The sequence below is a fragment of the Hydra viridissima genome, unplaced genomic scaffold, assembly GCF_058129835.1.
Source record: "Hydra viridissima isolate aposymbiotic clone 2 unplaced genomic scaffold, HvirCarnegie_v1 scaffold_4, whole genome shotgun sequence".
In the NCBI taxonomy this organism is placed as follows: domain Eukaryota; kingdom Metazoa; phylum Cnidaria; class Hydrozoa; order Anthoathecata; family Hydridae; genus Hydra; species Hydra viridissima.
Window position 1 is genome coordinate 11,186,199 of NW_028324303.1, and position 14,157 is coordinate 11,200,355.

At 30.5% G+C, this 14,157-nt stretch overlaps 2 protein-coding genes across 3 annotated transcripts; both read right to left on the reverse strand.

Annotated features, from left to right (window-relative positions):
* Positions 1–250: 250 nt before the first annotated feature.
* On the reverse strand, positions 251–2,517 carry LOC145182585 (AP-4 complex subunit sigma-1-like). Its single transcript, XM_090084337.1, has 4 exons — positions 2,291–2,517; positions 2,107–2,193; positions 897–980; positions 251–816 (listed from the first exon to the last, which is right to left on the reverse strand). Exons 1-4 carry the CDS (start codon positions 2,429–2,431, stop codon positions 682–684), a joined length of 447 nt encoding a protein of 148 aa, XP_089940463.1. The 5' UTR covers positions 2,432–2,517; the 3' UTR covers positions 251–681.
* LOC145182496 (uncharacterized) lies at positions 2,457–13,470 on the reverse strand. 2 transcript variants are annotated; one of them, XM_090084328.1, is made up of 17 exons: positions 13,450–13,470; positions 10,459–11,166; positions 10,085–10,171; positions 9,707–9,943; positions 9,173–9,406; positions 8,773–8,874; positions 8,446–8,643; positions 8,230–8,331; positions 8,050–8,157; positions 7,835–7,948; positions 7,633–7,728; positions 7,380–7,544; positions 7,099–7,182; positions 6,889–7,005; positions 5,701–6,780; positions 5,278–5,614; positions 2,457–4,994 (listed from the first exon to the last, which is right to left on the reverse strand). In XM_090084328.1, exons 2-17 carry the CDS (start codon positions 11,056–11,058, stop codon positions 3,274–3,276), a joined length of 5,382 nt encoding a protein of 1,793 aa, XP_089940454.1. In that variant the 5' UTR covers positions 11,059–11,166; positions 13,450–13,470; the 3' UTR covers positions 2,457–3,273. The 2 variants fall into 2 exon arrangements, with proteins under 2 accessions (XP_089940454.1, XP_089940453.1); XM_090084327.1 differs by lacking the exon at positions 13,450–13,470 and adding an exon at positions 11,661–11,779.
* Positions 13,471–14,157: the final 687 nt, after the last annotated feature.

Here is a 14,157-nt window from a genome sequence, read left to right on the forward strand (position 1 = left end):
ATGTAGTATATACATTCATATATTAGAATATTAACGTTTGGTTTGTGCATGGCGGTACCTATACGTTGTATAGCAGTATAGTAATATAACAGTAATGTATATATATGTACGTTCGTTATATGTATATATCAGAAAAATCTAACGGTAGTTTAATAAAAAATAATATTTCATATTTACGTTTAACTCTCTTTGAAAAGGCTTACGACAAAACAATACTCCCCAACATTGAAATAAACAAGTGTAAAGATTATAGAGTGTGGGTCATAACGAGTCTTACAAAGTATAAAGAATTTAACAAAATATCGTTGTGTTGTCCACTTTGGCAATACAATCTTTGAACTTATTACGCATAACCACGCGAGAGCACCTCGCATCACATAAAATACTCTCCTTTTTTTTAAACAGTTTTTTCAAAGTTTTTTTAAATCGCCCCTATTTTATAACAACGGCTTTGTAACAACGGAATCAGCTCAGTTTATCGATTGCTAAAATTGGCGCTAGTATTCTCGCCTGGTTGGTTTCAATGATATAGCCGTTGCATATCATTTCGCCTAATATCATGTGAACAATCTCTAAATTGAACATGATCTAGCCACTGTTACAGAAAATTTACTCAAATACCGAAGAAAAAAAGAAACAACGAATTAGAAACAAATGACAAAACAACTTTATGCTACATATTCACAGATAGTAAATGATAAGAGAACCAAATAACTTACATTCACAGATAGTAAAAAAAAAATAAAAAAAATAAGAGAACCAAATAACTAATATTTCCGATAAAGTTGTTACGAGAAAAGATACATCCAGCTCACTCTGAAAAAGAAAAACACAAGTGTGAGAAAACAAATCTACGAAGTTTTTATAGGTAAACTAAATACCTGAAAAACACTTACAACGCTTTTTTGGAATTTCTCTTGTAAATATTTATCCAGCACTTGCACAAAATTATGAATCAACTCAAAAATACCGAGCTCATTCTAAACGAAAAAATAATTTTTTTATTTTTCTTATAAACATTACATTGTAAGTTAAAGCCATTTATCAACACTTATTACTGAGTTTTAAAGAGACTTTAGATTTTAAATATTTAAGTATATTAAACATCAGGTTTAAGGCAAACGGCTAATGGTTATTTTGATATCATGTGCAAAAAAACTTTTTTTTGTTGACAGTATTGTGAAAGTTAGGTCACTTTGTAATTTTCTGGTGAAAGCATAAAATTCTCTTCTTTGCAGTGAAATCTCAAAGTGCTTGTGCTTTTAATGCTAAATCAATTCACTGGTTGTTTGTATTCACTGGTTGTTTGTATTCACTGGTTGTTTGTATTGGACCAAGTGTTGGAAAATTATTTTAGTCTCTGAACCAAGAAATAATTTGAATTTTCCAATCATGATGATTAGTCGTATTATAAAGATCATTTCGGGCTTTAAAATCTTTTTCGAGAATTTCTTATTGACCACACCACATAGGAACCACTCAATAAAATATTACTTAATCCAGGTCAATGAGATTCATAAAAAAATGTGTAGCTTCATGAAGATTACCAGGTAAATTTTTTGATTTTTATCAAGAACAATATGCCACCCCATCACAGTAAATAAGAAATCTAGAACTACAACATTTCCAGCATTTTTTATTATATGATTAAAAGTGTTTTTAGAAATGGTTAGATATGTGAATCATTTTATTATCTAAACTTGAAAATGCTTCATGTTGGAATTCTTCATACTGATCAGGTTGCATAATATGAATCTATTGGGGCTTTTCTTATGGCATGTTAGCAATTTTATGAACATTTTAAAACATGCAGATGTTGACTTAGTACCCAACTTATTTAGTTTCTTTTACCCTTGTTGGTTTTTCTCTTCATGCTTGATCTAAAAAATCTTTCATAAGTTTCCAGTAAGAAATAATCTGATAAATGCAATACAACAACAACATTTTTGACCTTTCATTTTTAAAACAACAACATATAGATAAATGTTTATATATTTAAAAAAAAACAAAAAAAAAAACTCAGTTATATGTATCAATTATAAACGTCGATCATAGTACGATTAAAAAAAAGAACAAAATACAAAACATACAATAACTGTTTCGTACCTCTTGATCATCTATTCCTATTAGGAAAAACAAAGATGCATATCTTCTATACACAACTTTGAAATTGTGATATTCAATAAATGAACACTGAATTATAAAAATACTCAATCAATCAATAAACCTAAATGAACCTAAATGCAGCAATGTATCAATTAATAAACTAAACGAAGGACTAAATAGATACCTGATGTGGAGCTCTGGAAAGACACTTTCGAACAACCTCAGCCTCAAATAATGGTCTTTTTTCTTTTGAAAACTCATTACAATAATACTTTGAAACTCTAGTTTGTCCTTGTTTGTTTACCAACAACAAAAATTTAATCATAATGTAAACTCTAATAGGCAATATACTATGTAATGCAAATTATATAATCTGGTATATAATCTACACTTTGTACTATGCATAAATCTACTATCAAAAAGAAAATTTTTCTTTCTTTTTTTTTATAAGAGTTACATAAAAAGAAATATTTACAAGTGAAAAAATGAGGTCTAATTAAAAACTTTAAATCAATAAGAATAGCTTCTCACTTAATATTTGCATTAATTAAAAATGTATATTTGTATAAAGTTTCTAATAGATAAAAATAACTAAAAATACAGATCAGAATTTGGATAAATAGATAAAGACAATGCTTTACCCAAAAATGGATTAAAAAAAAAGTTTTTTTGAAGACTAAAACAAACTAAAAATAAAATTGATACATCTATAAACAACTGCACAAACATTTTGAAAATATAACTTTATGGATACTTGACGCTAAGAAATCTTTGCTAACATGGGATAAAGTAAAAAAAGAAACAAAATGATGAAAATTTGCTTTGAACATGTCTTAAATTATGATGAAATATAAAAATAAATTCCAAACGTTTCTCAAACATTAAAAAACATCTAAGACTATAGTTTAAGTCAACTACTTTAATATTGACTTTTATTTTATAGACTACCTTATTGTTCATTAGTGTAAAATCTATGAAGGACATAAAAACTATAGCTGTAAAATAAATATATTTTTCAAGTCTGTGTAAAGAGAAACAAGCCTTTGATGAAACTTTTGTGAAAATCCGTAGAGAAAAATATAAAAGTTATCTCACATGCTTCAAAGCCAAACAAATTTTTTAAAAGTCAATCAGTAGCAATTTCTTACATGGATAAAGAACCGGACACTATAGATGCTTTAACTCAGTAGAATCTAAATCAGAAGAGTAGGACTTTTTGAATAATTTTTGTTTTAATGATCTCACCCACACATTTTTATCTGAAGTCCCTTTCTCAAAATCTGCTGAAGACTCCCTTGAAGTTAGTGAGTCAATGGAGGACTTAAGAGACAATTTTTTACTCTTAAGACCGAACCTTTGAGCCACAGCAAATTTTTCTTTTTTTTTTTGATTGTTATTAGCTATAACTTTTGGTGTAGGCTGGTGCATGAGAACTGAATCTTTTGTCACTGAAAGTTTACAGTCCTCAAAAACATCCTCATTTTTTAAAGTGCATTTCTTCATCCACACGCTCACTTTTTCATCAAAAATTTCCTCTTTCACATTACTTTTAGGCACACTTTGTATGGAATTCAAATTTGTATTTTCTTTTTTTACTAATTTATGAACAGAAACTGGAAAAGGTGTGTAAACTAATGAACTTTCATCAGAGATCACAGATTCTTGGTATACTCCACCACTTTTATGCTTTTGAAATATGCCAAATGAAGACTTCTTTTCTCTAGAACTACTGCTTAAAGATTTATACTTTGGATCTAGTCGAATATTTTGATGATTTTTTGTGGGTAAACTATTGGTATGATTGTGTTGAATAGATGAGAGTGATTCTGTATCTGTACTGCTACCTGGCTTTACTGCTAAAAGATTCCTAAGAGCAGCAGCAGAGCTTGCAGAAATAGAACTGTGTTTGGAATTAACTAGATTTTTTAAAACAGAAACTGCCCCTAGTTCCCAAAGTAATTCTTGATCCTCTGCGCACCTAGCAGATAAATTCCATAATATTCCAGAAGCATTAGACACTATTCTTGTGTTTGTTGAGCGAAGTTGGAACACAAGAGTCTGCATACACTTACCTTGCCGCAAGATGCATCTATACTCATTACTTACTGCAACATGTGAAGATATATTTCTTAAGATTCCCCCAGCATTTTCAATAATTGATAAGTTTTTAGTAGGAGAACAGTAATTTAGAGCATAAGCAAGAAATGCTAATGACCCAGGAGTACGACAAATTTCTTCTTTGTTTTCTGAACTATGAGCAGAGAGATTCCAAACTGCACTTAAAACAGCACGAATGCAAACTTCTGATCGCAACTTTTGAATACATATCATAAGACCACGAACAGCATTAGCTGTCTGGAGAGCTTGTTGAGTAATCTTGTCAGGTCTCCAAGATACATTTCGTATGATACCAGCAAACACTTGTACCAAATCCTCTTCATCTGTGAATTGTAGCTGAGCAATTATAGCATTAATAGTGTTTGGGAGAGTAGAGAGTATGACCTTATTTCCAGAATCATTATATGTTAGATTTATTAAAACCATTCCAGCATATTTACGCAGGGCAATCGAATAAGGGTCTTTGCATTGGTTGTTAGCTAAATAATCAACAGCCAATATTTCACCAATTGCTTGTAAACCACCTAATTCACATATTGTATTTTTGTGTTCTTCTTCAAATGACAGTTTCATTATTGCAGCTACAGCAGGACCAGGACCATGATCACCAAGGGGAGTTGCAAGCAAGCTGGAGCGATAATTTTGATCTCCTTTAGAAAGAATAGCTTCACTATGAGATCTGATGATTTCCAAAAGTCGCAATACACGCACTTCACGCTTTCCTCGCCTGTCAGTGCTGTTTGAATGAACAATGTTGTGCAATGCAAGTGCTAAAAAAGAAATATGTTTTTACCTTCAGAACTTTTCACAAAGGTGAAAAGTCCTAATTCGCTACCAATATGTTAAATCTCAGAAGCATCTAAAACTTAACAATATATCTACTTTTTTTTGATGAATTCTACTTTCTTGTGTATTAGGAAAATTTTATGATTCTTTTTTAATCTTTGAGGTATTCTAGTTTTTTCTTATTTGGAAAATTAGGTTATTATATATTTTGTGTAAATTCGAAATTGATATTAGTTTTTTTACTTTTAACTAACAAAAAAAACTTACCAGCTCTCTGCCTTGCTCCCCAATTAATTGATTGATGATGGTTATATCGATGAAGTAAATTCAGTAGAAGCGGTAAACAACCACTTTGGCGCATAGCAGTACAGGAATCAGGACTACTGGACATTGCCAGCAGTGTACGTGCCATATCATCTGGATCATGTGTACCTAGCATGCTAATCAAAGAAGACATCATATCAGTTTTAGTGTCCAAGTTTTGATTTGATGCTCCTTGACTGGCAAAACTCACCAAACTTATGGTGTCAAGTGCATCTGATTGAGGTGGTGAATCATGGTTTGGTTCTAGACTAGTCACACTATATGTTCTTTGGTTCCTCACCTGAAAATAAAGTGTCCTTCTTAAATATTGAATGTAAACCTTAATTTTAAAGCTTTCTAGTAAAACTTAGCTATGAATTAATTTACCTCATGTGGTTGCTGCAATGAATGTACAGGTTGCCCTTGTGGTTTGTTGAATAAAACGTTACTGGGTACAAAAACTTCAGGATTATGAAAATAAGGTTGCGGTCTGAAGTTATCATTATTAGGCTTTGTACTATAAGGATATGATGTATTAAAGTGATTACTTTCATGTATAGTTTGCATCCTAGTTTGATAGCCTAATTTATGGTAAGGGTATGCTGCCTGCAGTTCTGATTCATGTGGATAGTCAGCAAAATCAAGACGTTGAGAATTTGGTTTGATTTGCTCAATAGAAGGATTGCGAGGAACAGTAAGATTATTAGCTGGAAATTGATTGGGTTTATAAAAATGATTTTGTTGCTGTGGTTGATTTGATGGTACATATGATGCAGCCATATTGTGTGTTAGTATATGTTGTGAATGATTCAAACTTTGTGGATGACTAACTGATTGATGATTTTGAAACTGGTTGGCAAAGTCATGGTGAGGTGGCTGCTGGGTGTTATAATAGCCTTGGTTGGGTTGAGAACTTTTTAAAGTTGTTGGATTGCCATAGGTATTATATTGAGCTAGCCTTGGATATGGGGTATTAGCACTAGAAGGAATGTTGTTTTTATTATCTTGATAATTTCGTTGCTGCAAAAATTGATCTGCAACAGCACCATCAGGTTTTTTGGGGGACACATGCATACTATTTGGACGCTGATGATTAGAAGGAAAATTTACAGAATTGCTATTTTGTTGATGCCAAGAAGTTTTATTTTGAAAATTATTGAGCTCAACTTTTTTAACATTTGTCACATGTTGTGTGGGAGAAACTCTTTGACTATACGTTTCTGGAAGGTCACAACTTTCATCAGCTTCAGATGATATATCTGACTCATCGGAACCATCTGGGATAGGTGAAGCTGGAGCTGTATTATGCATTGATGTAGGTGCATTCACAACTGTAGAAATATCAGTATGGTTTGAACTAACAGACTCTTCAGATGACCAGGAATCATGTCTTAATGGGTAGTTATTTACTTGAGCTGGTTGTTTAAATGAAACAGAATGATAATTAGCCATTTTTCCGCTATTAGGCTAAAAAATAAAGTTAAGAAAAATAAATAAAGTACTGATAGAGCATCCTGAAATACACTTGTTAGTTAGCATTAACAATTGCTTTCCATAATAAAAATCTGTACTTACTACAATATCAGCTTTATTTTTTTCTAGTTCATTGGACTCAATTCTTTCTTGAATGGCTGGTGGATGAACTAAAGGCTTCAATCTGCTATTAAAACCAGAACAAGGTGATACCATACCCTACAAAATCAAATATAAAGCAACTGACTCCTTCAGCCAAAATGTTTTGAAACTGGTATATAGGAAGTTTTGATTAAACAAAGAGAAATTTACAGAAGTACTTGAAGACCAAGGTGGTGTAAAATATAGGTTTTCACGAGACTGCATTCTTGAAGAATGCTCTGAGCTCCCAAAATTCTAAAAATGATATACAAATCTCATCATCATTCGTTTGTTCAATTCACTGTTAAAAAATCATCAGAAAATTTAACAACACTTTCAAAGAGCTTCAAAAGTTCAGCAGGATACAGATTAAGAACATTTATAACAGAACACTTTTTACAAAGATTGTTTGCATTATGTGATGTTAAGTTACATTTTTTTAAAGAACTAACCTTGACAGAATCTTCCTCATAAGTATCCAGACGTGGAGGAGTTGAGTTTGATGCCAAATTCATTTTACTCATCACCTCCTCCAGTTTTGACATAGGTTTCTTGGAGCGATATGTAACTTCATTGTTAGGTTCTTTAGGTTCCATATCTACAGGAGTCTGACAACCCTGTGATAAATATAATACTTATTTTTTTCAAATTAAATACAGAGCCTGAATAAAAGCATTAAGGGAAATTGATTTAGAAACAACTTACTGAAGGGATTGCAGACTGACATAAAGGAGAAAGTGCTATGCGTTCACAAGAAGGAATGCGTGATCCTAACTCTGATTGTGGAATATTCGAAAAGTCCTAATAGACATAAATAATACATTTGATTTTATTTAATTTTTCTTAAAAAAAATTAATTTTCAAAGTAAAAAAAAACAAAGTTTTTTTAAATTTTAAATATCTCAACCTGTGTAAAATCATTAGGAGGCTGGTCAACTGATAGTGAAGGCAGTGTAGGAGAGCTACTTTTAGCTAATGCAATGATCTTTTCAGCAGCGCTACTCCCACTGGACTCACAACTCTAAATTTCAGTGATTCTACTTGTTATCGCACCAAGCATTTAAATTATCAAAATTTAAATTACAAACTTATTTAAACTTCTACAGTGAAGGAAAAGAATACCTTTTCACTGCAAGAAGAAGAGCCTGCATACGAAAAACTAACTTTTTTTGGCATATCTCTTGCTAATGGCACAATACCAATATTTGGCTCTAATGGAGTTTGAATACCCTATGTAAAAGTTAAAATCAACTTAATAAAATTTAATGAAGACAAATAAAAAATATTTAGTAATTAACTCACAGATTGAGCATTAGATGTCATTCCAGACATTGTCAATGGAGAAAGGCTGATAAGTTCACTTGAGGGAATGCGAGAACCCATTTCTGCACCTTCTGTAAAATCCTGTTAAATTAAATGTAGGATTGCAGTTCAACTAACTTATGTAAACATATTTTTAACAGCTTTTGCAAAATATATTCAAAAAAAAATAAATAAATAACAACAAAAAAACATTACTTTAACAAGGTCTGATTGCATAGGGAGAGTGTGATAAGCATATTTAAATGGTTCGCTATCTTTGTAATTATCAAGAGGTTTCTTCTCTGTCTGTTGTGGAATAGATTTTATGCTAGGTTTTACAGAAAGAATATCTTTATCAGAAGCACTTCTCTTCTGAGCGGTAGGCTCTTCATATTCCACCGGTGTCTGCGTGCCCTTAGCAACAAATTAAAAAAAAAAAGTTAAAAGTTAAAATTAAAAAAAAAGCTAAAAATTAAAATTAAAACTTTTGTGTTAAAACACTTATAAAGTATGAGAACACTTATAAAGCATGAGAACACTTACTGATGCTAATGCAGACATACAAAGAGGTGAAAGGTTGATTCTTTCTGAAGATGGTATTCGTGAACTCATTTCAGATTTTGGCCATGAGGATGATGAGAAATCCTAGTATTGTTAAAATGTTTACAATTATGAATGTTGATTACTGCATGCAGATATTAAACCAGTAGTAAGTTCTTAAACCCCTTTTAAGTTAGTTAAAGTTGAAGCTATGATTTTTGCCAGCTATTATAGATATATTAGTTACATATTTAAATTGGTAAAAATAAAAATCTTATAAGTAAAGTTTTCCTGACTAATTTATGCTGAAACAAAACCAAATAAGATACATAAATAACCATAATTAAATTTATAAATTTATACAATATTATAGTGTTAAATTAACAAGATATTAAGATATAACCTGAGGTGTGTCTTGCCCTTCTGTGTAAGAAATCTGTCTGACAACATTGTCAATATTAACTTTCTTTTGGTTGCGAGGTTGAGGTGAAACAACTGCCTGTGCTTTGGACTTTGAAAATAATCCAGATGAAACTGGTAAAGTCGGAGTCTTTGAGCTGCACTGATTAGGTGCTAAAAAACTGGCTGCACTCAGTCCTGTATTTTTTGATTCACACACTCCAACATATTTAGGGGACTAAAAGTAAGTTTCAAATAGTAATAAACATTTTTTTAAGCACTTATAATAGCCGATCTTTTCGTCATAATAGATCATAATAGCTAATCTTTTGGCTTATATTTTGATTATGACTCCATTTGGTTGACCCCATATTGAACTCCATTTGACTAAAGTGCTTATAACTCAATCAACACTAGAAATTTAACATGCTGTCAAAATTAATATTTAAAAGCAATTAGATTAAAAATTAGTATAGAAACTTCACAAAAAATTTTATATCACAACTTTAATAAAGATTGTTTCTGTTAAATCACATACCTTAAACTGCTGCTTTTCATTGTGTTGCTGATGATCTTGCCTTTGCTGAAGTAACTGTTTCTGTTGGTTCTGTTCTTGTTGTGTCTGCTGGTAAGATTGATGTGACATTTTAAACAAATGCTGCTGCCTTTGTTGTTGAATTTTCATGTTTTCTTCTTCTTCTGTCCATGGCGGAGACAGGCATATATCTTCAGCTGAAACACTCTTTCCTAAGAAATCTTCTAAAAGCTCAAATCCCTACAAAAGAAAAGATTGTGATCATATTCATAATTGGATAATTTGAAACCAAATATTTTCTAGAAGTCAAAGTATCTATAGCTGAAATAAATTTATGAATGCAATTTCACCAACAAAGACAATTTATCTACAATTAACCACCTGATCATCTGGAGGAGAAGGATGAGAATAGACATTTGATTGTTCTGCATAGAACTCTTCTCTTCTGCGATCTATTGCTGTGAAATCCTAAGTAAAAAAGTTTTAATAGAAACATTACAAAAAAAAGAAGCTCACAAATAGTTATTTTACTTTATTACATGTTTACTTTGAAAAAAATCATAGCAATATAAAACTTAAGGGGAATAAAATATAATATACAATATGATCATAATAAAATAAAATGTTTCCTAACAGCCGCCACTTATCAAATATTGATGATTTTTTTGTTGTTGTTTTGTTTTTTTTTCTTCGTAATTTAGTACTAGGTAGAAAAGCTATATAAATTTATGTAGAATAAAATTTAAAATTCTTACTCTTGGGCAGTCAAATTCATCTTCTTGCCAACATGAATCTAATTCACGTTGACATAATAAAATTTCATCTTCTATCTTTTGACGCTCTGAATTAATGGCTAAAGTTGAATTTTGAGCAGGACCAGAATTGTTGTAAAATACTTTTGTTGGTGGATATGCAGGTAACTGCCTATTCTTTTGCAGCAATAGATTTTCTGATGAAGTATGCTCAATTGAAATATTAGGATGACGAATCAACCCATTTTGATAACCTACAGAACCTGACATATCTAATGGGTATGCAACTGAAGGTGGTAAAGTTTGAGCTTCTTGCGATAAAGTTGGATTGCTAGTTACAGTTGGATAAAGTTGTGGATAAAAAGGTTCATAACAAGTAGCCACTTGAGACCTGTCATTTCTATTAACAGTTTTTGGAGAAAGAACAACAGGAACATTATGAGCCAGTGATTTACTTTGAAGAGATGGTGAGATACCATATGGTTGTATAGATGCAACAGTACAAGGAGGATGGCTAGAGTTTTTTAATGGAATATGCCCTGAAGAATTCATATAATGTCCTGTAGAGCTGGTAGATGTTTTCTTTTTTGTTTCTGGAATCATTTGGTTTGAAATATTAATGTTTTTAACAAAAATTTTAGCTTTTGAAGTATATTTATCAGAGTTGCTACTTGATGCAAAATGATTTCATAGTAATTTTACAATCAACTCCTATGAAAAAAATAAGAAACTTTAAAAAATCGATTAGACTGCAAAATAAAAAACAAATTACTTCATAACTAAAAAACAATTTGAAAAACTAGCGCAGCTTTTTTTGTGACAGACTTCAGTGGCTAATGAATTCAAGGTCAATATCTGGCCTGAGTGTAATATAGAGATGAATATCTGTCTAGATGTTATTTGTTCTAATTATCAAAGAAGGGATTAACCAACTATCTTTCAAACTGAAGTAAAGTTTCAAAAGTATATACTATGTAACTTTAATATATATATATGTATGGTTATATATATATATATATATATATATATATATATATATATATATATATATATATATATATATATATATATATATATATATATATATATATATATATAAGCATACACGCAGACGCAGTTACTATTAACAGAGAACGCAAATATTTAACTGAAATGAAAATTGGATTATATAAAACTTTTATGAGAAATCAAGATTTATCTGATACTTTGTAGAAGTAATAGCTTTCTATAATTTCCAGGGAGTAAAAATGGCTACCAGAAGTCTTCGCCAGAACTAATACGATAAAATCCGTGACTTAACTTAAAGGTCTACTGAATTCACAAGCCAGTTACAATTTTTTTTTTTTTTGAAACCTTCGTTTATTAGCTCTGTTAGTGCTATTTGGGGCGCTAAATCAAAAATTGCATCAGTTAAAAAATTTCTGCTACTTTTCTTATTGCTCTGTCACCATGTTTGTGTTTGGCGTACAAGTTAGCATTTATATTTAGAATGGAACTCACTCCCAACAGTAAATTTACGTAGGAAAAAAATCTTTGTTTAAATAATGGTAGAAAAAGTGGGGGCGAAAGGGTCCATAGCTCTCAAATTTAAAATAACCCATATGTTTCAGACACTATTTATTACGAGCTGAATGCGTATGAAAACTTCATACGAATAAATAAACTGTAAATCTTATTCAAATACTTCTCGATAAACAATATTCTTAGTTTTTTTTCGCATTTCCACAATTGCGTACTTTACCTCTGCTGATCGAGTTGTACAAAATTTCGATTATTTGCAATACCAAGCGTTACGACAAAAATAGCACAAAAGAAACTTAATAAACTTGAATTTATATAAAACTAAAAAAATCCGAATTGATACAACAAATTGTTGAGTAGATCTTCACTTTCCTTATTTTCCTGCTTTGATCTACAGATGCAAAAAAGTCTAATGGTTATTATAAGGTGTCACAGACAGACATGTCTAATTATTATATAGATTTTTTGTTTTTTCAGATTTAACACAAACTTCAGTACGTAAAGTTTAAGTAATGAAGAAATGCTTTCAAGGTTCAATGTAAGATTTTCTTTACTTTAAAACAAAGAAGTAAATTGTATCAACTTTTTTTCTTAGTTTTAAAATTGTTTAAGCATTAAATGATCAAAAAGTATTAATTTTTCCCAATGATCAGTCAGGGGCTCTCTCTCTCAAGTTAGAGAATAAATGCAATTATTGTCCGTTTGGTAACACAGCTTTGATGAAACAGTTTGTAAAGTTTTTTGATGAAGATGCTTTATGGATAGAATACCTAACTTACCATGGACAAACTGAAGACTGGAATAATTGATATTTCATAAACTAGAACTAGACATTTTCATAAATGATCCACTCTTTATAGAATCAACGAATGAAATTAAATCCTGCACTTGATCTTCATTTATTCTTATTGCAAAAAACGTCTTTAGCAACAAGAAGGCAGATAAGTATATTTAATTAGTAAAGGAGATACCATTTCCTCTCAACAGAATAGGGTGAAAAATGAATGTTAAAATACAGTATACAGTAAGTTAAATTGCTTTCTGCACTTTATTCGAAAATTTCTTATTTAGAACGAAAGGGGAGGAGAAGATCTGAACCCAATTTATCTCTTCTCTTAGAAGTGATTTTGATTGAAAACACTCAGGACTTTAAGGTCTTAAAATAACGCTTGAGTATTATAGTATATTTGATAGTATAATAGTTTCTAGCACCTTGCCAAACTTGTTCGTATGGTATTTTTTAAACAATAGAAAATGAAAATCTCATGCATCAAAATATATTTTTCGGAATGAGTCAAAAACTGCGCCATATTGAAAGAAATTTGTTTAAATAAAGTTGGAAATGCTAATAATTAACAGAACACAATACAAAAAAAGTATGTTTTGAACTAAGACATTTTTTACAAATATTTTATTTTTTTTTCTTCGCCTTTTTTTAAGAACTCAACAAAACTTACTTAAGAATTCACTTACAATAAGTTGTACAAAACCTTCCTGTGAAAGGATAAAAAAAATTTCTTCTACAGCGATACAAGAGAACGTTTTAACTTTTGTTTCGTATAACCGCCTGTTTATTCGAAGCTTTTGTTTACAAATTTCAGTGCTTCTTCATTAATCAAAAATTTAAAAATTTAATATTTTCTGTGATAACTTTTGATAAAATCTTAAATTTTAAAAATTATACACAGATGAATTTTTATACACATTTTAAAAACATATTAGCGAGTAAAAAATGGAAATGCAATTCTGAACGAAGGTGTATGACTTTGCAACTATGACAAGTAAAAGCATGAAAAAAAAAAAAGAGCTGTTTTGTCTGCAAGTGAAATTACGCATTCTCGTCGACGAGACGCGAGATTAAAACAGATTTATTGTTTGCATGGAACCAGTTTCTCTAATGTGCCGAGAGACTAAATTGAACAAAAACTTTAATCCAATTACATCCAATCCCATTTTTTGATTTGTCTGTAAACTACTCAGTTTATATTTAAAGTCTTAGAGGATGCTTAAAATGAAAAAAAGACATCCATAAACTTTATCAAATAGTTAGGTCGAGTAAAACTCGATTAGAAAGTTCTTGCTAAGAGAAAAAGAAAAAAAAAAAAGAAAAAAAGAAAAAATAATAAAAGAACAGCATTTATAAGAGCTTTGAGTAGCATCTGTTAGCCATTTTTATCATAA

Excerpts from the sequence above, each read along its gene's own strand:
- LOC145182585 (XM_090084337.1), bottom strand. The coding sequence starts at position 2,431 with ATGATTAAATTTTTGTTGTTGGTAAACAAACAAGGACAAACTAGAGTT. Across the intron at positions 2,194-2,290 it reads TTTCCAGAGCTCCACATCAG|TGTTCATTTATTGAATATCA; the intron begins GTATCTATTTAG and ends TTTATAATTCAG. Across the intron at positions 817-896 it reads AGAAATTCCAAAAAAGCGTT|AGTGAGCTGGATGTATCTTT; the intron begins GTAAGTGTTTTT and ends TTTCTTTTTCAG.
- LOC145182496 (XM_090084328.1), bottom strand. The coding sequence starts at position 11,058 with ATGATTCCAGAAACAAAAAAGAAAACATCTACCAGCTCTACAGGACAT. Across the intron at positions 8,158-8,229 it reads TGACATCTAATGCTCAATCT|GGTATTCAAACTCCATTAGA; the intron begins GTGAGTTAATTA and ends ACTTTTACATAG. Across the intron at positions 7,006-7,098 it reads CTTGGTCTTCAAGTACTTCT|GGTATGGTATCACCTTGTTC; the intron begins GTAAATTTCTCT and ends TTGATTTTGTAG.